This window comes from Pezoporus flaviventris, unplaced genomic scaffold, assembly GCF_033815535.1.
Source record: "Pezoporus flaviventris isolate CSIRO_AGI_PZ_B2104156 unplaced genomic scaffold, CSIRO_AGI_Pfla_v1 ptg000031l, whole genome shotgun sequence".
In the NCBI taxonomy this organism is placed as follows: domain Eukaryota; kingdom Metazoa; phylum Chordata; class Aves; order Psittaciformes; family Psittacidae; genus Pezoporus; species Pezoporus flaviventris.
Window position 1 is genome coordinate 64,846,257 of NW_026892579.1, and position 22,180 is coordinate 64,868,436.

Below are 22,180 nucleotides of genomic sequence, written 5' to 3' on the forward strand. Positions count from 1 at the left end.
ATGGAAAACAAGCTCAAGAGCTCACACCCTTGGCCTGTTTCTTACAACAGACTGTCTTAGCAGCACCTCACTAGTGCAGGGGCAGGTTTCTTATACAACTGTGCCTACACAAGAGCACTTCACTGGCACTGCAGTATTACGAATCCTGGCTCCTCACATCCAGTCAGAAAGAGAAATGCCATAAAAACCTACCTGGTTTAGATACTGGGTATTTTTCTCTCAGAGCTCTTTTGTGCCTTACTTTGTGTCTTGCTTTCATCACAGTACAAAATGAATTCCCTCTGTGGATTCAAGTACACACTTCACATCTTATCCATCTCATGTCTGCATCCTGTTCGACATGAAGGGTAGCATTTAAATAGCTACTTAGGAATTGCCCCCAGAAGACAAGTGTACAGAAGCTCCTTGTATCAACATAGCACTCAAGGCAGTATCATCCTAAGAGGTGTAAGCTATCTTTTACACTAATATTGTTTTTATTGATGATAAAGCCTGTCTTCCTACCATGCTGACACAAGCTGAACTGAGTCCCTCAGACACATGGGAAGATCAGCATGTTATGAAAACATACATTGCTTCTGTCTTTCCCTTTAATTCAACTTTACTTTCACTTGGTGACAAACCTAGTGCTCAAACCCCCTATTTGGCAGCAGGTTCTGCAAAACATTAAACCAACCAAGTGCTCAAGCCCTGCCCACCACAGCTGGAATAGCAGAGCTGCTCTTGGGCTTAGGAGGGGAAAATACAGGGAAAATAAAGGCAGAAGATCGGGCCCGTCTAGCCCTGGGTGAGACCAGAAAGGACACCGAGTTACAGATGCACTCCATCCACCACTAGTGGTTTATGTGGCACCAAGTGCTTTGCAAGAGCCCCATCCAACGTCCCTAACTGTGCAGCTGAATGCCACACAGCTGAGGACAGCCCAGTGATTTCACGGTCATTAACATGAGGAGAGTTATCCCTCCTCATAGCCGCAGGTCCCCTCAGGAAACGCCTTCCCTCAGGCTGCCCAGCCCGCCAGCGGGCCCCTTTCACCAGCCACTTCAGTGATGAGGAAACCCACGTACCCCTGCTACTGCGCTCTCCACGGCCCCAGCTCCGGCCGAGGGTCACACTGAGGGTGGGGACAGGCGGCGGGGTGCCGCCGGGGCAGAGGAACCCCTCAGATACCGATACCGCTGTCGGTACAAACACCTACACCCTCACCGACCCCTCCACCACAGCCGCTTCCCGCCTCCTCCCCTCACGCCGGCCGCGCCCCTTCGCCCCCCAGCGGCCACGGCGGCGGGCGGGAAACCTCGCAAGGCCCCCGCGCCGTTCATTCTACAAGCGGCAGCGAGTGTGTAGGTGTCCGGGCCGTTCGCCTGCAGGCACGGGATGGCCTTTCCGGGTAGAGCGCGCAGGCGCGCACGGGCAGCCTTCTTGGGTGACGACACGGCTGGCGCCGGCCGGAAGGACCCGTCGCGTCGTGCTGAGGCGGCGGGCGGCGGCGGTGCCTTCTGGAAGGTTCCCGTTGGAGTAGCCGGTACCGCGGGGCTCATCCGCGTCCATCGGCGCGATGCCGGAGAACACGGGCGCCAAGGGCCATGGCGGCGGCGGGAACCGAGCCAGGGGCACCTACCAGGACCGGGACAAGCCCTCCCAGATCCGCTTCAGCAACATCGCTGCCGGCAAAGGTGAGGGGGGAGGCCGGAGCGGCCCGCGCCCGGTGCTGAGGGGAAGCGGCCACCGGCTTCCCGCAGGGTTCCCTCTGCTGCGCTGTGAGGGGCCTCTGGCACACCGGAGGGGTGCTGAAGGCTGGCATCGCCCCGCCTGGTGCCCTCGTTGGGGCGCAGACGCTCCCGTTGTGTTTCCGCCGGCCATACGATCCCGGTTTTGTGTCAGCCAGAGGTGTTCCTGGGAGCGCTAACGGCAGGGAATTCCCGGGATGGGGCCAGGGAGTGTTGGGGGTCATGTGTTCGGCGTTTGACAGGAGCCTTGGTCGGGTTACTTGGTGTATAGCGCGTCTCTGTTATTACTCCGTTTTAAAATGGCTGCAGTCAAGTGATCGGGTGTTAACTGTTGAAGAAAAGCCTTGTAAATCAGACCTGGTATTGCAATGCTTTTTGTCATTCTACTGTGAAGGATGTTGCACTGCTGGGGGGATAACTGGGAACTACTTACTGCTGGGAGACACCTTCTTAGAAAGAATGGCTAGAATGATGGAGCAAGTGACTGTAATTCTTTAGATCAACTTGCAGACTTGTTGTTTCTCTCTTCCTAGCTGTTGCCGATGCAATTAGAACAAGCCTTGGACCAAAAGGAATGGATAAAATGGTAAACTTTATACTTAGGTTCTTAAAGCATCAAGCTTACTGTGCATAGAATAGTTAGGGTTGGAAAGGACCTTAAGATCATCCAGTTCCAACCCCCCTGCCATGGGCAGGGACACCTCACACTAAACCATGTCACCCAAGGCTCTGTCCAGCCTGGCCTTGAACACTGCCTTCTTTGGGCACCACTTCTTTGGGCAGCCTGTTCCAGTGCCTCACCACCCTCACAGTAAAGAACTTCTTCCTTATACCTAACCTGAACTTCCCATGTTTCAGTTTGAACCCGTCACCCCTTGTCCTGTCACTGCAGTCCCTGATGAAGAGTCCCTCCCCAGCATCCTTGTAGCCCCCTTCAGACACTGGAAGCTGCTATGAGATCTCCACGCAGCCTTCTCTTCTCCAGGCTGAACAGCCCCAACTGTGCTCCAGCCCCTGATCATCCTCGTGGCCTCCTCTGGACTAGCTCCAACAGCTTCATGTCCTTCTATATAATAGGCATCTATTATAGGATGCCATCTTTAGCCTTGAAGTTCTTTTCCAGACTTCATTTATTTAAGGGAAAGTGGGAGCTAAATGCACATCTGAGTTTGAGAAACAGTGTTGTCAGGAAACATATTTACATTGAGTATCAAATTAAATGAAAGATTCATAGTTACTTATCAGAACTGTGTTTCTTCTCCCTCTGCTCAGATTCAGGATGCTAAAGGAGATGTAACAATCACTAATGATGGTGCTACGATCCTGAAACAAATGCAGGTCCTGCACCCTGCAGCCAAAATGGTGAGTGGCTTTTTTGTCTGTTAATCAGAAAATGATACCTGTTAGAGCTTAATTTCTGGGACAAGACCCCATTGAAACAATTTGTGTGGACTTGAGGAGCGTTACCTCTAGTGATACAGAGCAAGAGCAGTGTGCTCCAGGAACATTTATTTTGATTGCAAGATGTGCTGAAGTGTTCCAGTATTCCTCATGCACAGTTCCTCTGGCTGTGTTTTAAGACATTAAAGAATCTTCATCTCTCACTTAATAAACCTTCTCATTTAATAACATCTCTCGTTTAAGAAAGAAGTGTTAGTGATGTCCCAAAGTGCTAAGATAGAAGAGAATGAGTTCTGTTATGGTCAGATGGTGTGAGGAGACAGCAGCCTGATCTTCTGAGGTGTTAAATGTAGGCCTCTTAGATTTGATTGTGGTTGGAGAGGGAAATGAACTTCCTGTGACCCTCCTACAGGAAAGAAAAAGTTAAACCGTGCTAGGCATGATCAGTTTTAAGCTTAGGAGAAAAGCTGCTTTGCTTCTGTTAGTGATTTGTTTTTGCTGTAGCTGTATTTCAGCCAGAATAGTATGGGAAGTTGCAAAAGGTACGAACTTCAAATCAGAAAATCATAGACTCATACATAGAATCACAGAATGGTTTGGGTTGGAAAGGACCTTAGATCATCCAGTTCCAACCCCCTGCCATGGGCAGGGACGCCTTCCACTAGACAGTGTATGATCCGTCCTGTTAGCAAGGTTGATGTCAGTAGTGCTGCACTCTTGAATCTCTCTCTTGTTTTGGTAATGGTCAGTGTTATATAAACTTTTGTCATGATTTGTCCTTTAGTTGGTAGAGCTGTCAAAAGCACAAGATATTGAAGCTGGTGATGGCACTACATCTGTTGTTGTCATCGCTGGAGCTCTTTTGGATGCCTGTTCCAGACTTCTTCAGAAAGGTTAGTGTATATATTCAGTATGGAAATGGGACTGGAGGTAGCTAAATTCTCTGTCTGCTTGCACATGTATAATGGAGCCTAATGTAGCTGTTACCAGTTGAAACGTGAAAGGTGACTTGAGTCTTCACATTCAGGTTTCACTTGTGTTCCGCTTGGGATTAAAAATCTGTTTAGCTGCGTATTTTAATTGACTGCATTGCTGTTGATACAGGACATAGTGCCTAGATGATGTGATTTGCGTGCTCACTGTGATTATACCTGTACTTCTTGCATGGACAGAAGGAGAATGTAAGAAGGTATAAATTGAATTTGGGACCAGTGATTTTGCAGGTTTTTTGATTTTTTTTATTTATTTTTTTTTTTACACTTTTCAAATTTATCCTCTCCCTTGAGAAAGTCTAGTGAGGGGAAAAACATGAATTGCAGACCACAATGGTTAGTGTAGGCTCTGTTCCACTGGCTCAGGACATTCTTCTGTGCGGTTCAGGAGCTTTGTTACCTGTACTACCACATAACAATTAGGCTTCTGTGTGCACTGGAAATAGAGCAAGGATGACTGGATCTGCACAGCTCTTCTCTGTCTCAGATCTGGACTTAATAGCAATTTACTTACACTTTCCTAATCTCAATAGGCACCATTGTGCTTAGTGTCCTCTAGTCCCTGCCAACAGTTTGCTTACAGTTTATTAATCCTCTACCAGAGCAGGTAGGTAGAAAATGCCTGTCTAACAGTTGCCCATAAGCTGCCTGCTCTGAAAAGATACAGAGTGTATCACACATTCCAGAGAAATCAAGGAACTGCATGTACAACCGTGTGAAAACAGTCTGAAAAGCGCCAGTAAAGCCACTGTCCAGCTCCTCACAGGTGTTACATGGACAGTGGCAACTTTAGGAATGGCAGTGGTGAAGAAAACGTTGAGAAAGTGTGGTGTTGCTGAGATGTCAGACACTGCGAGGAGATGTGCTGGGATTGTCTGTGAGGACAGATTATTCGGAACATTATAGCTTTTTTCCTCGGCTTTAACAGTGGAAAGTAATAACGGGGGCCATATACTCAGGAAGAATGCGTTTTGCTAAGATGTCTTCAGATTATTCTGACATGAGAGTCTGTAATCTTAAAATGGAAAGAGAGGGTGAGGGAAACACGATTGGTTTGAAAGCATGAGTCTGTAACAGCCTTTTTGTATTCCCCGCAGGAATTCACCCCACCATTATTTCAGAGTCATTCCAGAAAGCTCTGGATAAAGGTATTGAAGTCCTGACCAACATGGCACAGCCGGTTGAACTGAGTGACAGGGAAACCTTGCTGAACAGTGCAACTACTGCCCTGAACTCAAAGGTATGGCTGATGCTGAACGTCAGACCGGCTGAGCCTTTCAGCTTGCCCCACTTTATGCTGCTCCTTACTTATTAAGAATATCCTGTGCATCACAAACCCCGCTGGTTTTCAGACATTGGCTGCCTTCCCTTAGCCTTTCTCAGAAAGCTGTGGTTGATCCAGAGTAAATTGAAACAGAGTGCATTTCAGTCTGAAGTATTTGGTGAGCACAGATGTGGACTGTCAATGTAAAAGCAAGCTTTGACTGAAAACAGCAACAGAAGAGTCAGGTGGGACACTGAGAGCTTTTGCCAGCAGTTTGTGTTCATGTTGCAGAAACTCTTAATACAGCCTCAATACCTAGAGAAGTGTGCACTAGTTTACCTTATAGCATATTAATCTGGGAAGCTCTTAAAGGTCTTATTCTCAGAAAGCAAAGTCCAGTTTTCTTCCCTAAGTCCCTAAACATGGGGTTTGCCACCAGCATAGCCGCCGTTGCCTTTAAATGGAGCAGTCATTCCCAAGATACCATGTTAAAGCATCTGGTTGATGGGCAGGGAGGGAAAACAAGCTTTGTTTCAAAATTCACAAGTCAAACACTGAAATGCAAGGACTGTTATTTTGTAGTAACTGTTTATCAGTGTCAAATTTCTCATCATTTTTTCCTCTTTGCTGTTAAATCCCTTAGGTTGTGTGCCAGTATTCTAGTTTACTTTCTCCAATGAGTGTGGACGCAGTGATGAAGGTGATTGACCCAACTACAGCTAATAGTGTGGACCTCAGAGATATTAAAATTGTTAAGAAGTTGGGGTAAGAAACAATTCGTAGTTAGATGACTGTTGTCCCTATGAAATCGGCTTCCCAAAGCCCTAAAATCATGGGCTGCTTTTGTTTCCAGGGGCACAATTGACGATTGTGAACTGGTTGAAGGACTAGTCCTGACTCAGAAGGTGGCAAACACCGGTGTAACCAGAGTGGAAAAAGCTAAAATTGGCCTCATTCAGTTCTGCTTGTCTGCTCCCAAGACAGATGTAAGTTAAATTTTGACTTTTGTTTAACTATTTGGGAGATGTAAATGTAGTAACATACTTTATCAAGCTGTTGTGATGCCAGTCGTGTTCCACAGCTGTAATGAAGCTCTGCTGGGTAATACATGGATACTCATAACTCTTAAAGAACTTGTAGTTGGTATAAGAAAGAAAACAGTTCAAAAGTCCAGTATTACCATTTAAATAACCTCTAACAAGACACATTTTACTGCTGTGCTTGTTTGCTTTGAGTCAGGGGCTCCTAAGTTAAAGGATGTGGAACATCTTGACAGTTGTTTTTAAAGTCAGCAGTTGCTCATAATACTTTTCTCTTTATTTCTGTTTAAATAGATGGACAACCAAGTAGTTGTTTCTGACTATGCCCAAATGGACAGGGTGCTACGTGAAGAGAGAGTCTATATCCTAAATTTAGTTAAGCAGATTAAGAAGGCTGGATGCAATGTACTGCTGATCCAGAAGTCTATTCTGCGGTATGTTAATACCAGTGTACTGGCTTGCTGCATGTGTTGGGGGGAACAGCTGGAATTGTTTGGAATACCTGGAAAATTGAAGCCCAGTACTAACAGTCACACTTGGCAGAGTGTCAGACTGGCTATAATGGTGACAGCACCTTCAGAAAGCAGTGATGGTGTCTGTATTTTGAGTTTAATGACATCCCTACTTTGTAGTTTGAAGAATTTAGCACTGCTGGTAGACCAGCTACTAAAAAAGCACTGTGAACTGACTACTTCCCTCTTGTTTGTAGGGATGCTCTCAGTGACCTAGCCCTTCATTTCCTGAACAAAATGAAGATCATGGTGGTTAAAGAAATTGAAAGAGATGACATTGAGTTTATATGTAAGGTAAAGTGAGTTATAAAGTGGCTGTTAAAGTTTACCCCAAAACTAAGTACTTGGCCAGTGCCAGTTTATTATGACAGTTTTACAAGTTTCGTGTTCTGCCTATAACATAAGAGCAGACTTTTCCCTAAAACCCATTCCTGTTCTGTTGAGCAGTCACACTTCTGGAAAGATTCAGGACAGATGTAAAAGCCACAGTCCCGACTGCATTTGGGCCCAGTACGCAGAGGAACATTACACAGGTCATTTGCTGACTCTGCAGTCAAGTTCTGATTACTGTTTCTCCCCTGTTTCAGACCATTGGAACTAAGCCTGTTGCTCACATTGACCAGTTCACTCCTGACATGCTGGGGTCTGCTGAGCTGGCAGAGGAGGTCAACTTGAACGGTTCTGGGAAGCTGGTAAAGGTGAGAGTGTTAGAGTGTTAATGCTTGCTTAACATCTGCCAACTACTTTAGTAACATCTGCTAACTTCTATGGGTTTTACTGCTGAAATTACTACATTGAAGTACCTACTTCTAATCCCTGAGTAACCACTGACTCGGGAAGTGCAGTGGTGGAGTGGTTTTGCACCTCCAGTCCCGACCCCCTGCCATGGGCAGGGACACCTTCCTGTGCCAGCACCTCAGCACCCTCACAGGGAAGAACTTCTAATGTGTAATCTAAATCTCCCCTCTGTCAGTTTAAAGCCACTCTCCATCGTCCTGTCCTACAGGCCCTGGTAAAGAGCCTTCTCCAGATTTAGCCTTCAGAGTTGGTTTTATGTTTCAGATCACAGGCTGCACAAACCCTGGGAAAACCGTGACCATCGTGGTACGTGGATCCAACAAACTCGTTCTAGAAGAAGCCGAGCGTTCAATTCACGATGCCCTGTGTGTCATAAGATGCTTAGTTAAGAAAAGGTAACATCTGCATTCGGTTAATCAGTAATTTAATAACACAGACAGCTAATCGAGGTGCGCTTACATGAGCTGAGGTTTGATTTCCACTTCTGTCCACAGAGCTTTGATTGCAGGAGGGGGAGCCCCTGAGATAGAGCTAGCGCTGCGCTTGAATGAGTATGCTCGCACGCTGCGGGGCATGGATGCTTACTGCGTCCGTGCCTATGGAGAAGCGCTGGAAGTCATCCCCTCAACACTGGCTGAAAATGCAGGTCTCAACCCCATCTCGACAGTGACAGAGCTGAGAAACAGGCACGCCCAAGGGGAGAAAACAGCTGGCATCAATGTCAGAAAGGTGACCAGGAGTTGTGTGTGCATAGTGTGGCTACCGAACTACTTGGGTGTTAAAATGCTCAGCACTGGGGCTGGACTGAGAGAGGCAGGTTTGGATCTCATTAATGGTGTTCTCCCCAAAATGAGTGTTGGGGGAGATCATAGCTTGCTTTCTGAGGCTGTAACAGCTTACCAGCGTATTGGTAATAGCAGATACTTAAATGTTGTACCTGTGGAATAAGAAACCTCCTGTCTCTCTTCAAAAGCATTGTTTCACCTATGAAAATAGATATATTTGGAATGGATATAGAATCACAGGATAGTTTGGGTTGGAAGGGATCTTAAAGCTCGTCCAGTTATGTGTGTGTGTGTGTTAGGAGGAAGACAGTGTCTGGCTTCTTCCGAACTGCCACCATGTTTAAGCTGGCTTAACTGTGTCTTTCCTCTTGGCTGATTATGTCTGGCTGTCAAATGCCCAGGGAGAGAAGGTGCATACCATAATGTACCCCCCCATGTACGCATCTTCCATCCTCAACAGGAGTTGAGTGCTTGAGCCCCTTGATACAAGTCTGATTTCAAGTTGGCTGTCTTTCTGGGGCTTCTACTAAAAGCAAACTCACTGAATCTCACTGCAGTGACTTGCACACAGTAAAAGCTGCCTGTTCTCGTAGGGTGGCATTTCCAACATCCTGGAGGAGCTGGTTGTGCAGCCACTGCTCGTGTCCTTGAGCGCCCTGACTCTGGCGACAGAAACCGTGCGCAGCATCCTGAAGATCGATGATGTGGTGAGGAGTGTTTGCATTGAGTTTTGTGTAATCACCAGAATAGTTATTATCTAATTTACTGTGCTTCAAAATAGATTTCCTGTGTATTAGTCTTAGTTTATGTGCTACTTAGAAGGCCAAATAGTCTAATAACTGCAATTGTAACAAAGTGAAATGCATTATATACACTGTGCTTTAAAATGAAGAGTTAAAGTGACTGAAAACCCAGGGTCTTCAGGCAGAGAAGTATTTGTTCCAGTTTACCCCATGGTCTTCTCACTCCTGACTATGTGAACTGTCCTTTGCAGGTGAACACTCGAGGCTAAGCTGAACGAGGAACGTGGGGTCTGTGTCCTGAGCTCCTTCCCTCTAGTCTGGAATATGGTTTCCTCACCACAAGCGCCTGTGTGAATGGTCTTTTAAGTCCACAAAGGCTTGTGTGCTTTCAGAAGGTTAATTTAAAACAGTAAGAATCTGGTTTGGAAGAGGAAATGCTGTTTGTCAATAAACATGCAGTAGTCTACCAGAGGCTTTGCTTTATCATTTTGCCAGAAATAAGATAAATTTGTTAGATTTGGTTTTCTGTGCTACATGGTCCTGCTTTAGCTCTAGAAAGTTTAACAGTGAGTAATTAGCTCTTGTAATAGATTCTAAAGACACCCTCAAACTTACACTCTGGTAACATGTACTGCAGTGGGTTCATTTCCCTTACCTATGCCTGGCTTGAACAAGGGAGTGTCTGCAGTGATGGCGCTTCAGAACAGCATCGCATTCCTTGCTCTGGTCACTGCTGAGGTCTGGAATGACCTTTGACAACCCAGAGCATCACACAGGGCTGTCTTCACACGCAGCTTTTTGTACTGCATCAAGTAGCAGAGTGCAAGGGTCAAAACTGAGCTTGGTTCTGAAAAGGCAGGGATGGTATTACTGTAGTTACAGGGATTTATTTGAAATCACTTTGGGATGGTAATGGCTGCATCTGCCTGGAACAGCCATAACGGTTCCTTTGGTTACTTCCAGCACCATGGTGGTCAGCTCCCAGTTCTGTCCAGGAAAACCCCATCTGAAAGTTTGAATTGACCTTTTCATTCTTGCTGTACTGAGATGACCAGATGCCTCTCTATGAAGGACAGTATTTCTCTCATAGACTCGCATTCCATCACTCATTTATGATGGATTGGATCTGTGTGTTTTGAGTAAACTTCCACCACTTTGCTGACCGGCTACTGTTGAAGCACTTTCCTATGACTTAGTTAAGTGGAACACTCAGAATAATTCAAATACTAATAAATAGATGATTTAGGCCATTACTGCTGTGCATGAATTACCACACACTAGAGGCCGTTTAAAATCACAGAATGGTTTGGGTTGGAAAGGACCTCAAAATCATCCAGTTCCAACCCCTGCCACAGGCAGGGACACCTTCCACTAGAGCAGGTTCCTCCAAGCCCCAAATGCAACCTGGCCTTGAACACTGCCAGGGATGGGGCAGCCACAGCTTCTCTGGGCACGCTGTACCAGCACATCAGCACCCTCACAGTAACGCACTTACATATATCTAACATGAGCATCCCAAATACCACCTTACCCCACAGGATTAGATCCAGTAGTGGTATCTTCTAGTTCAGGTGTTCACTTTGACTAAACTTCCAGTTCTTGACAAGATTTACAACCACCAGGGTGTGGGGTTCAATCCTTCCCTCTGTGTCTTTACATAACAAGTATTTGTAATTTCAATGCAATAAATAGGCGCACCGGTCATTAACACCTCTGCAGAGGCGGTGGAAATCTGCTGCTCCCAATTTACCTTTATCCTGTTGTCGTTTATGTGCAGCACACACGAAAACGGGAGAAGAGTCATAACCTGAGGGGGTTAAAACCGTGGGTTGTTAAGGAGAGGTGCAAGTTCCGACTAAACCACATCACGCTCACCTACAGCAGCGTAAATCAAGCCCAGTGTGCAGACGAGGACACGGAGCCACAGCAGTGTCCCCGCAGGCGGCCCGGAGAGTGCTGCGGCAAGGGGCTTGAGCTGCTGCCGCCTCCCCGCGGGCTCCACCGCCTCGGAGCCGCGCTGCCCCGCGGAGGAGTGGGGCCGGGCCGGGCCGGATGAAGCGGTCCCGCTTCCGCTCAAGGGGCCGCCTCCAGCGGGGCGGAGCGGGCCCCAGCTCCGGCCGGCGCTGCCCGCGGGGATGGACGCGGGGCACCGCGCAGCGCGCTTGGCCGCCGCCTGCCTGCGCACCCCGCTGGACCCGCGCACCCGCGCCCCTGCCGCGCTCTACGAGCGGGAGCCGCCGCCCTCCGCCGCCGCGCAGGTACCGCCGGGCGCGGAAAGCGCCGTTACCGGTTGTGGAGCAGCGGGGGGAGGCGGGATTAGGGGCTCGCCTTAACCCGCCCTGCACCGGGGCTGCTGCGCCGGAGCCATCGGAGCCTTTGCAGCTCCTGGCAGCGGCGTGGCACAGGGCAGAGACAGGCACAAACACCCGGCAGCTGGTCCCGCCTGTGCGGCACCAATCCCTTAATGAGCTTGGAGCGGCCGGGGTTGGGAGAGCGGAGCTAAGAACTGGCGATGGCCAGAGCCGGGAAGAGCTTGGGATCGCTCTGCGGATCGAGGAGGGAGCCGGCAGGTTCATACGCGATGGGCTCAGGAGGAGGCGGATGGTGCCTTTGTAACGGCTGTTGAAACTCGCTTCCTTGGTCGTGTGGCTCATTGTGCGTTAGGGCTCGATGCTGGGGAAGAAAGGTGGTTTGCAGTGAAAACCTGACACAACATAAACGCGATGTTTCGTGGGAAGGTCAGAGCTTATTAAAACGTCTCCATGTGGAAAAGCATTGATTTGGGGATAAAGAAACTGCCCGGGATCTTTTTTAAACATGGTGCTTAAGGATAACATAAAGGGAGTGCTTGTATGCAGACAGACCTGGGTTTAATGACTTCTCTAACGTGCAAGCTCTAAAAGTACTTAAAGAACATCCTTGCCTGCACACAGCTGCAAGCTGCCAGACAGCAGTGCAACCATCAGCATCCCTCTTGTTCCACAGCAACTTATGGAAAGGGGAATAAACATTTACACACATGATACCTGATGGCTTCCCTTATGGGAACGGGAGGCAGGGAAGGTTCTGCTGTGGGTCTGTTTGCTTCTAAATTAAGGCTGTCCTAGAGCTGCACAGTGATCAAGGGTAAAATGACACTTTACAACATAGTTAAACTGGATCCTTTTGGGAAATCCTTTAGATTGTATTTCCTGGTGTAAATATAGTGATTACAGGGCAGATTTAGGGATCCTACGTGCTTTAAGTAGGATGTAAATTGTCATACAATAAAATTACTCCATGTACCTTTGTGTTAACATTTGTATCCTTGTATCTCTCTTTGGCATTACTGCACCGTTCATTAGCATAACCAGGCTAAAGCAGTATTAAGAACCTTGTTCTCCCTTGTAACAATCAGAACACTTTGCAAACATCCCTCTCTTGCAGGATGGTTTTGATTTGGATTCAAGCACCAGCAGGGAGCAGCCCCTGGCTCTGAGTGGAGACTGTGACAAGCAGATAGACTTCTCCAAAATGCACCATTCAAACCAAGAGTATTACCTGAAGCTGGAGGAGCTGAAGAACGCGCACTTGGAGACCATGGCCAAACTGGAAAGCATGTATAGGAATAAACTGCATTTGAAAAGAGAGCAACCCCTGGGCACGAAGAGTGCTGCTGCTGGTATGTGCTGCAGGTAAGTCTGGTGGTGAAGGTGTCCCTGCCTGTGCCAGGGGTTGGAACTGGGTGAGCTTTAAGGTCCCTTCCAACCCAACCCAGGCTCTGATTGTATGATGAAACGCTTTGCAGAGACCTGTAAACCAGATGTAAACCAGGTTTGTGGGGTTTGTTTCCTGGGGCTGGAAAGTGTTACTCTCCCCATTTCCTCTAAGCAGGTAACACGGAGAAGTTAGTTTTAATAACAGAAATGCTTGTTCACCTTGCTAAAGGGCTGTGAGAGTTACAAGTCTGTGTGCAGCAGAGGCTGGGCAGCATGTTTAATAAAGCACAGTGCCTTTCCTTAAGAAGTGCTGACTTGTTTGTGACCAGCACTGGCTTAAACCTATGATCAGGCCTGAATGCTCCATGTGCTTCTCTTACCCTTTCCTTTCCCCCACCAGCACTGCTGAGTTTTGTTTCTAATGATGATACCTCGCAGTGGAAGTTACTGGCTTTGTACCAGTGTTGGACTGACTCAAAACACCTTTTCCTTCCCTTTTTTAAAGGCCAACTTGGGAGAAGAGCTCGTATCAGCCTCTACATCTGCACAAATCCTTTTCAGACTCTGACTTAAGCGATCGCTTAAGCTCGAGTGTATCTGAGGGGTCTGACAGAGCCTTTGAAGAAAACGGGAGTGAAACTCCATCATCTGCACTTGCCAAGCAACGGATTGAAACCATGTGGGATGGGTTCTCTGTGGAAGATTACATCCCTCGCACCAAACCCAGCTCACCTGCCTGCAGAACCACGCAGAAGAAACAGAAAGCATGGTCACCCAAAGTGACCGTGCCCAAGCCCTTCCAGATGACTATCAGAGAAGCCAGGAAGAAAGAGGAGAACATCAAGTCGAGGTCACTGGTTGAAATGGAGAATAACTTACTGAAGAAGCAGCTGGAGGAGGAAGCAGAGTGTCAGAAGCAGTTCCGAGCCAACCCGGTGCCCGCTACTGTCTTCCTGCCGCTCTACCACGAGATCGTGCAGCGCAATGAGGAACGCAGGAGGTCTGTGAAAGAGAGGAGCAAACTGCAGCTCTTGGCTTGTCAGAAGCCATTTAAATTCATTGAGCGAGACAAGCAAAGGAATGAGATGAGGAAAATGCAACTGCGAGACCTTTCTGCGCCTGGAAAGAAAACAGGACTGTTCAAAGCAAAACCGGTTCCTAGATGTGTCTATAGCCCGGCTGTTAATGACAGGCTGAAGGAGGAGGAGCTCTACAGGGAGATCAGGATCAGAATGAGAGCTGAGGAGCTGCTACGTAATTCATCTCTCCCCAACAGCAGGCTGGCTTTAAAGGATGCCAGTAAAAAGAAGAAGCCCAAGTGCAGTGAACCAAAGCAAACCGAGCATAAACCCAGGATCAAATCAAGTGTTCCGGACTTTGAACTGCTGCACCAGAGATTTCAGCAGCGGCTCCTGCAGCAGAAACAAGTGAAGCACCTGACAGTCTGTGAACCTTTTGGTCTCCTTACTCCATATATCCCCTCAAACAAGGGGAAGATATTGAAGGACATTGAAGAGGATGAAGAGAAGCTGAAGGAAACACGCTGGCCATATGTCTCTCCAAGACGTAAACCCCAGATGAGACATTCAAGGGTGAATTCACATCTTGGAGGATCTAAATCACCAAGAATCACAGAATCCACAAGACGTCGCATACACGCCATAAGGTGACTACTGCAGTGGTGCTCTACGTTGTGTATGTACTTTAAGAGCAGTCTTCTCTTGTATTTCTATATATCATAGAATCATAGAATTATAGAACGGTTTGGGTTGGAAAGGACCTTAAGATCACCCAGTTCCAACCCCCCTGCCATGGGCAGGGACACCTCACACTAAACCATGTCACCCAAGGCTCTGTCCAACCTGGCCTTGAACACTGCCAGGGATGGAGCATTCACAACCTCCCTGGGCGACCCATTCCAGTGCCTCACCACCCTCACAGTAAAGAACTTCTTCCTTATATCCAGTCTAAACTTCCCCTGTTTCAGTTTTAACCCATTACCCCTTGTCCTATCACTATAGTACCTATTGAAGAGTCCCTCCCCAGCATCTTTATAACCCCCCTTCAGATGCTGAAAGCTGCTATGAGGTCTCCACTCAGCTTCTCTTCTCCAGACTGAACAGCCCCAACTTCCTCAGCCTGTCTTCATACAGGAGGTGCTCCAGTCCCCTGATCATCCTCGTGGCCTCCTATGGACTTGTTCCAACAGTTCCATGTCCTTTTTATGTTGAGGACACCAGAACTGCACACAATACTCCAGGTGAGGTCTCATGAGAGCAGAGTAGAGGGGCAGGATCACCTCCTTCGACCTGCTGGCCACACTCCTTTTGATGCAGCCCAGGATACAGTTGGTTTCTGGGCTGAATATGTAGTGAATTTTTCCATGCAGTGGATATAGAACTTAATGTATATTAATATAAAGGCTTAATTATAATAGACAACTTAAAATACTTAAAAGTAGGACTTAAGATTGTTAAAGAAAGAATAGTGCCTTCTTGTCAGCATATGCACAGGAAAGGGATAAATACCTGCTGCTTCCCAGGATACCCCTGAATCCCTTAAAATGGCACATACCTTGTGTCCTCTTACACCTACCCTGTTTTCACCCTGCTTTCCTCTTTGCCAAAGCTTCCTTTGAAGTCTTGCTCTTGGTTCAAAGTGAATTCAGCCTTAGTTTATGTTTCCACCAGGAGTTCACTTGAGGAAAAGAGGAAGCTGGAAGAACAACAGCAAAGGATCAGAACAAAGCAGAAACAAAGAACAAAAAGCCTCCAGAAACTTGTAACCACTCGGGCTGAGGCCAATGACCCCCATCAGAGCCTTGCTCAGGTGTCTAAATCCAAATTAAGAACATTCAGGTATCTTGTTGCGTTCCCCTGATCCTGGAGATCTCATTCTACATTGTATGAGAGACATACAATGTAAAATATAACATAGTCCAAGTTTATGTAGTCAAACATTTGCTAAATCATACACTGTACAAGCAGGTAGGAAAGAAGTAGGCAAATGCAGTATTCCAACCAGGAAATGGTTGCCTGTTCTTAGGATTTTGATCTTTATGGTATTACAGATTAGCTCCTGTGTTTCCTCAATGGAGAAATCAAAAGGAAAAGGACCAGTGTAGTTATAGAATACCCTTGCACTGCTGGATTGCCAGGTGTTGGTACAACTTTGGTGCTCGCTGTCTCCTACAGTAATAAATAAGTCACAATTCATCACTTTGTCCCAGCAGGACCCCACTTAAGAAGGAAAATTAGAGCAGGAATATTAGTTCAATGTAGCATGGGTATCAGCAGCAAACCAGGAAGCTGCCGGTGCTTAGTGGGAACGGGATCCAAAATTCCCTTTAGTAGAGATAGAGACTAGGAGGCTGTTTCTATAGGACTTGAAGAAAAGTAGCACTCTAGGAATAAACATCAGGGCCTTGTTGGTGTGCTGTAAGCTACCAGTCCGGATGGCTCCAGCTCCCTGATGCTGATCTGACTCCAGAACTGATGCTTGGCCTCGTTTCTGCTTTACATTTCTGCTTCTTGTTCTTTGTAATTCCTAGGGAAAAACCTCCACAAATTAGTCCTGCTTGAACGAGTCTCTAGTGAGGTTTATATCTCTCTTGGCACCATGGCACTGCAGCAGTATCATCCATTTAAGGTGGGGTTATGTGGTGACAGTGAGAGGTACTGGCTGCTCTGCCTCTGTTGCTTCATGCATAGGCAGGATCCTGGGCAGCGACTGCAAATCCTGATTTCCAGTAAGCAGGCAAACAGCCAGTAACTGACAGTGGTAGGGCAAAACAATACAGGGGTGAATCATGGAATGGTTTGGGTTGGAAGGGACCTTAAGATCATCCAGTTCCAACCCCCTGCCATGGGGAGGGACACCTCACACTCATGAATGATCATGAGATAGGCCTGATTATGAGATTTGTAGCTTAGATTAGCAACTCTTAACTCTCATAACTAAACCTTAAGACATTTAGAATATGGTTGAAGCCAGAGATCTGTCTGAGATGCAGGTGGAGGTAAGGGCTGTAGGCAAAGCACACATGGGCAGAAGCACGACTTACACATGGTCCTGGACAGCAGAGATGCAGTGGTAGAGATGCAGGTCAAAGAGGGCAGTGCCTTCTGACTATTTGGGTAGAGTCAGAGCTCAAACACTATTGCTTTTGTAATGCAACCAGTAGATACTGTTAATAAGAGGAGCTTTCTAATGTCATTGTCCTTGGGTAGATGATCTGCTGAGTGTAGGACAGAAGCAGAAAGCAAGCTGAGTTACAGTAGCAGGGTGGAGGATCAAGAGGAATAGTGGGTGTGTTTACAAGATGCGATTCGAGTTCATTCAACAGCAAACTTCAACATGAAAGTCTTCAGCTTAATCAGATTTCGTGCGTATTGTAACACACTCGTGCTGAGTTCTTGTCTGCACATAAAATTATGCTGTTACAAAGCAAGATTACTTCCCTGGTGCTGATGCATTAAGGCTGGTACAAGTGCTTAACTTGATAGTGCTTATTTCAGCATAGGCTGGGTAATAGGGTACATTATTGTAAGTGCTCTTCTAACACATAATTAGGTTTGTAGAGAGCCGCCTGAGAGCGAGCAAGGAGCAACAATGAAGTTCACTCCCTCCACGTGGTGAATAACTTGCTTTAATGCACAGCTATTGTGCATTGCAGGAGTTCGGAGGATAGTAAGGGAAGGAGGCAGGAGGAGACACAAGTGTAAATACGCCAGAGCTCTCATGCCTGACCTTAAGTGACTTGGTAATGCTGGAGCTGGCCCAGTACAGAGGCAATACCACAAAGAGGTGTCTGTGTCACACACGGAGGATTACAGCCCATTACGTGGATTATCTGGTGCTTGCTATGATCTGAGATATTTCCTCATCCTGCTGTAATGCCTGGGACCTTGACAAGCCAACTAGGAAAACAGTGTCCTATGATGGCACTGCCACAGGGTGCCCAGAGAAGCTGTGGCTGTCCCATCCCTGGCAGTGTTCAAGGCCAGGTTGGACACAGGGGCTTGGAGCAAGCTGCTCTAGTGGAAGGTGTCCCTGCCTGTGGCAGGGGTTGGAACTGGGTGAGCTTTAAGGTCCCTTCCAACCCACACCATTCCATGATTCTATGATCCAGAATGTGGCCACCCCTCTTGTGAGACAGACTGGAGAACTAGCAAGATTCTTATCATCAAACTTTTACCTTAAAGTGCTGATTTTTATTTAATGATATTGATTTCCTATGTGTATTCTACTCAATACTGCTTAGAACAAGCAGAATATCTGTATGAAATGAGCGTTTAAAAAACTAAGTGTCCTAAATAACCCTAAGAATCCAAACTCAGGCAAACTCTATTTAAGCTCAGTGGCTAGGACCTCTCTCTGCTTCTCCAAAGTGACAGTTTCCCAGCCAGTTTTATTCAGTGCTTACAGACAGGCAATTGCTGTGAAATGAGACAATAACCTCAGAGCCTGTAACCACTGTAAACTAATTTACTCTTGATACATCTTTAAGTAGGAGATTATTGGGTTTGTTAGGAGCAGTTTAACTGCGGCAGGAAATGACTTCTTGTATTATAAATTACTTATCATTTCTCTTGTCCTCTGTTTCCCGTAGGAATTATGAGAAGCAGAGAATGCAAGAATATCTGCAAGAGTTGCAAGAAATGGAAGAAAGAGTAAAACAAAGGCCATTGCTTTTCGAAAGAGTCGCTCAGGTTGTCTTGCTTCTGTGTTACTTCTTACCTTCAGATGCTGCATAAGACATTTGTAATCAGACATTTTCAGAAGATAGCTTGAATACAGCTTTCAGGCCAGTATTTGTCCATTCTAACCATATAAATACTGCTAATTTTTGGGACTAGATATTCATGGCATGCTTGCACAGGGAACAGGAATGGCTGTAGTAAACGTTGTCCAAATCAGTCATAACATGAGTTACAACAAGAGTGTGACAGGACAAGGGGTAACGGGCTCAAACTTAAACAGGGGAAGTTTAGAATGGATATAAGGAAGAGAAGTTCTTTACTGTAAAGGTGGTGAGGCACTGGAATGGGTTGCCCAGGGAAGTGGTGAATGCTCCATCGCTGGCAGTGTTCAAGGCCAGGTTGGACAGAGCCTTGGGTGACATGGTTTATGTGAGGTGTCCCTGCCCATGGCAGGGGGGTTGGAACTGAATGATCTTAAGGTCCTTTCCAACCCTAACTGTTCTATGATTCTATGAGTAATTTTAAACACAAGAAAGAGTTACAGCAAAAAAATGTAAGAGGTTTAAGCTGGGAAAGAAGTGATAAGAAAATTCAAGTGTCTACTATAAAGCTCAGCTGCAGGATGTATTATTCTCTCTCCGTTTCATTACAAACACATGCTGGTAGTGTGGTCCCTGACCTGTTTCCAGACCCAGAGAGGCAGCAAGTCATAGATCACTGGTTCCCTGGTCCCTTGTCTGTGTGGGTTTCCTGGGTGTGGGGCAGGAGCATCCATGTAGGTTTTAGGACAAGTTCTTACTCAGATCTTACCTGGTGGAAGAGAATTTACACCCTCAGTGCCAGAAGGCAGAGATACACAACTGTGTAATCTGTTAAATAGCAGGTAAGAAGGTGAATACTGCTTTTTTAGGGCAATTCTACATGGCCACATCCTCCTCCTCCTCTCTCAAGAGCCATATACAGAACACAGAGCTCTTCATTAGCCAGTGGGAACAGGGAGCAAACCAGCTCTGAACTAGTACAGAAAAGGAGAGTCTGGTGTGAAGTTTAAGTATTGTTTTGCCATTCTCACCTGCAGTGAATAATCATTCCACTTGCCAGATGCAATGAATGAAATGGAATATTACTATCAATAAAGTATCAAAAGACAGGCATTGAATGCATTTAGATAACACATAACCATTGTGGTTTGCCTACAGAAAAATGCCAGAATAGCTGCAGAAAAGCATTATTCCAACAAACTGAGAGCGCTGGGGATATGCCCAGAGTTTGTGTCAAGGAAAGGACAAACAACCAAATTGCCACAATATTCCAGTGCTGAAGATTTTAATTACTCCACTGATGCCAGAGAAAGGTAGAGATTAATGAAGGATCCCCCCCATACCTAGTAATTAGTAATTTTTCATGTGTAGGTTTCTTTGTCTTACTTATTTGAAGTATTTCCCATGTAAATGCCTGACTGTAGTTAGCATTAGTATGTACTTTGTTGTTTTACCTGAATTAAATGTGATCTCATAAAACACGGGAGAGCACTGGATATGGTTTGAAATGCCCTTCAAAGAAAACTGAAGGAAAACCTTTATTTGTTCCTGTCACCAAAAACTGTGGCAGGTTGCTAGTAAGTCACTTCATTCTGCATTACCTTCACTGAATTGTGAAAGTAAGTCTTGTAAACCCCACTTTTCAATATCCATTAGGTATTATGATTCCAAAGAAAGCAGAAATGAAAGAATTGAATATCTATAAGCAATACTGTTGAGTTATTTTCAAGCATAACAGCAGACTCCAGTGTCCCCCCCTTCCCTTCTCCTTCCCCATTTCCACCCCAGCCAAGGCTGCCAGGATGTGTCCTACGTTGCCTGCAGGTAGTTGAAAACCTGCTGGAGAGCATCTTACCTGCAAGTAAAATCACACATGCAAATTGTCTTTTCAGAGCCATCAGGGATGAAGTGAAGGAAAGGGAGTCCTTTGAGGCTGACAGCAGTGGGTCTGAGCAGTCCTGGGAGGAAGAGGAGGAGGAGAAGAGAAAAGGTGTCACAACTCCCATCCAGGATGGCCAGTGCAGTGAGCTGGAGGATGAGGAAGAGGCAAGAGCCAGCCCTTATGTCCATCAGCCTTGCCATGCAGCTGAGTTGAGCCCCACCTCTGACCAGCCCCCTGAAGAAGAAGAGGAGGAGGAGAAAGAGGAGGGGGAGGAGGAGGAGAAAGAGGAGGGGGAGGAGGAAAATGAAGCACAAGCAAAAGCAGGCCGGTCACTTAGCCATTCCCAGGCAGAGGAGGAGGATGACCAGTCAAGACCCAGCTCTCGGTCTGATCAGCCCCATGAGTGTGAAGAGGAAGGTCAGTCTGACCCTGAAGCTGAGGGTGCTTTTGGCTATGAGGATGAGGAGTATGAAAATGATGACTCAGAAGAGAAACCCAGCGATGATGAAGCTGACTGAATGAAGGCAAGCAGATGGCCTGAGGCTCAGGAACCTATTTCATTGCTGGCAGTGAAATAGACACCAAACAAAAACTTGCTACTTTTCTACTGATACAAAATGCTGTGAATTTAAAACTTTCCAGTCTTTCCAGTGCAGAAATTTTGTCTATTTTCCAGTAGGAAAGATCCAGTTTGGAATTTCCACCAAAAAAAAAAGAATTTACTTTTATATTAATCTTATTTATTCTAGTCTCGTGTGATATCAGTTTGTAAGATGAACTGCAATCCCTGTTTAATAACAACAGCTTGCACGCTGCATTGGTAAGTACTGAGGTCTTCTGCCCAGCTCTTTCTACATGCTGGCAGAGGCAGGTAAGATTTTGGAGCAGTGATTTGCCATCATCAGTGTCTCCTGGTCTCATGCAAACGTTTCAGTGCTTGTGGGGTGTGTTCATGCCATGTCTTGTAGGATGGCAATGAATAGACAAGGGTTTGTTGTGCGAGACCTCAGAGTGGTTTTGGCAGAGCAGCTGTGAGGAGCACAATGTGTGCAGTTAGACCATATGGCCAAGTGAGTCTGTTCAGTTCCTCCCTCTTCTTCCCCTGGGGTTTGTCTTCTGCCCACTTAAGTGAGCTGAACTGTGACAGGAAATGAGGTGCTTCATCAGCTCAACTACTTTGTCTATCTAAAATATAGGGAGTTGCTCTCCCTATAGTGGAAAAGATGCCTCGAATACATGACAGGGACCGCTTAAAACTTCACAGAGATTTTGAAGGCTTACAGACAAGTAGAAGAGTGGCTCAGTAGAGCAAGTGACACTACAGATCTCGTATGTGTCGTGTAACCAAGCCCCAAAACTGCTCTTTCAACTCCATTTTAATTTGAAGAGCTCAAATCATGATCTTGTAAAATCATTCTTCATAAATGCTGGCAATCTTCAAAGGTCTTTATTGAGGCAGGAAATATACACTGTAAAGAGAGAATCTTATTAAGTCAGGTAAAAATATAGCCCAACAGCTCTAGTTGATGGAAGTAGGGAAAGAAGGGCTTTAGGACCTTTTCCTACACTCTTGCCACTCAGGACTTCAGTTA

General features: G+C 46.4%; 2 protein-coding genes across 2 annotated transcripts; both read left to right on the forward strand.

Annotated features, from left to right (window-relative positions):
- Positions 1-1,489: 1,489 nt before the first annotated feature.
- CCT4 (chaperonin containing TCP1 subunit 4) lies at positions 1,490-9,734 on the forward strand. The gene is made up of 14 exons (XM_061461607.1): positions 1,490-1,676; positions 2,264-2,316; positions 3,003-3,092; positions 3,916-4,024; positions 5,221-5,363; positions 6,031-6,152; positions 6,241-6,373; positions 6,722-6,861; positions 7,137-7,233; positions 7,527-7,637; positions 8,002-8,132; positions 8,232-8,466; positions 9,116-9,229; positions 9,517-9,734. Exons 1-14 carry the CDS (start codon positions 1,559-1,561, stop codon positions 9,532-9,534), a joined length of 1,614 nt encoding a protein of 537 aa, XP_061317591.1. The 5' UTR covers positions 1,490-1,558; the 3' UTR covers positions 9,535-9,734.
- A 2,921-nt stretch (positions 9,735-12,655) lies between these two features.
- FAM161A (FAM161 centrosomal protein A) lies at positions 12,656-21,336 on the forward strand (the record flags this gene model as incomplete). Its single annotated transcript, XM_061461588.1, has 6 exons — positions 12,656-12,939; positions 13,469-14,629; positions 15,654-15,821; positions 18,575-18,674; positions 19,865-20,019; positions 20,599-21,336. Coding segments are annotated over 6 exons (2,376 nt in total), but the record flags the coding sequence as incomplete, so codon positions are not given.
- Between the last annotated feature and the right edge of the window lie 844 nt (positions 21,337-22,180).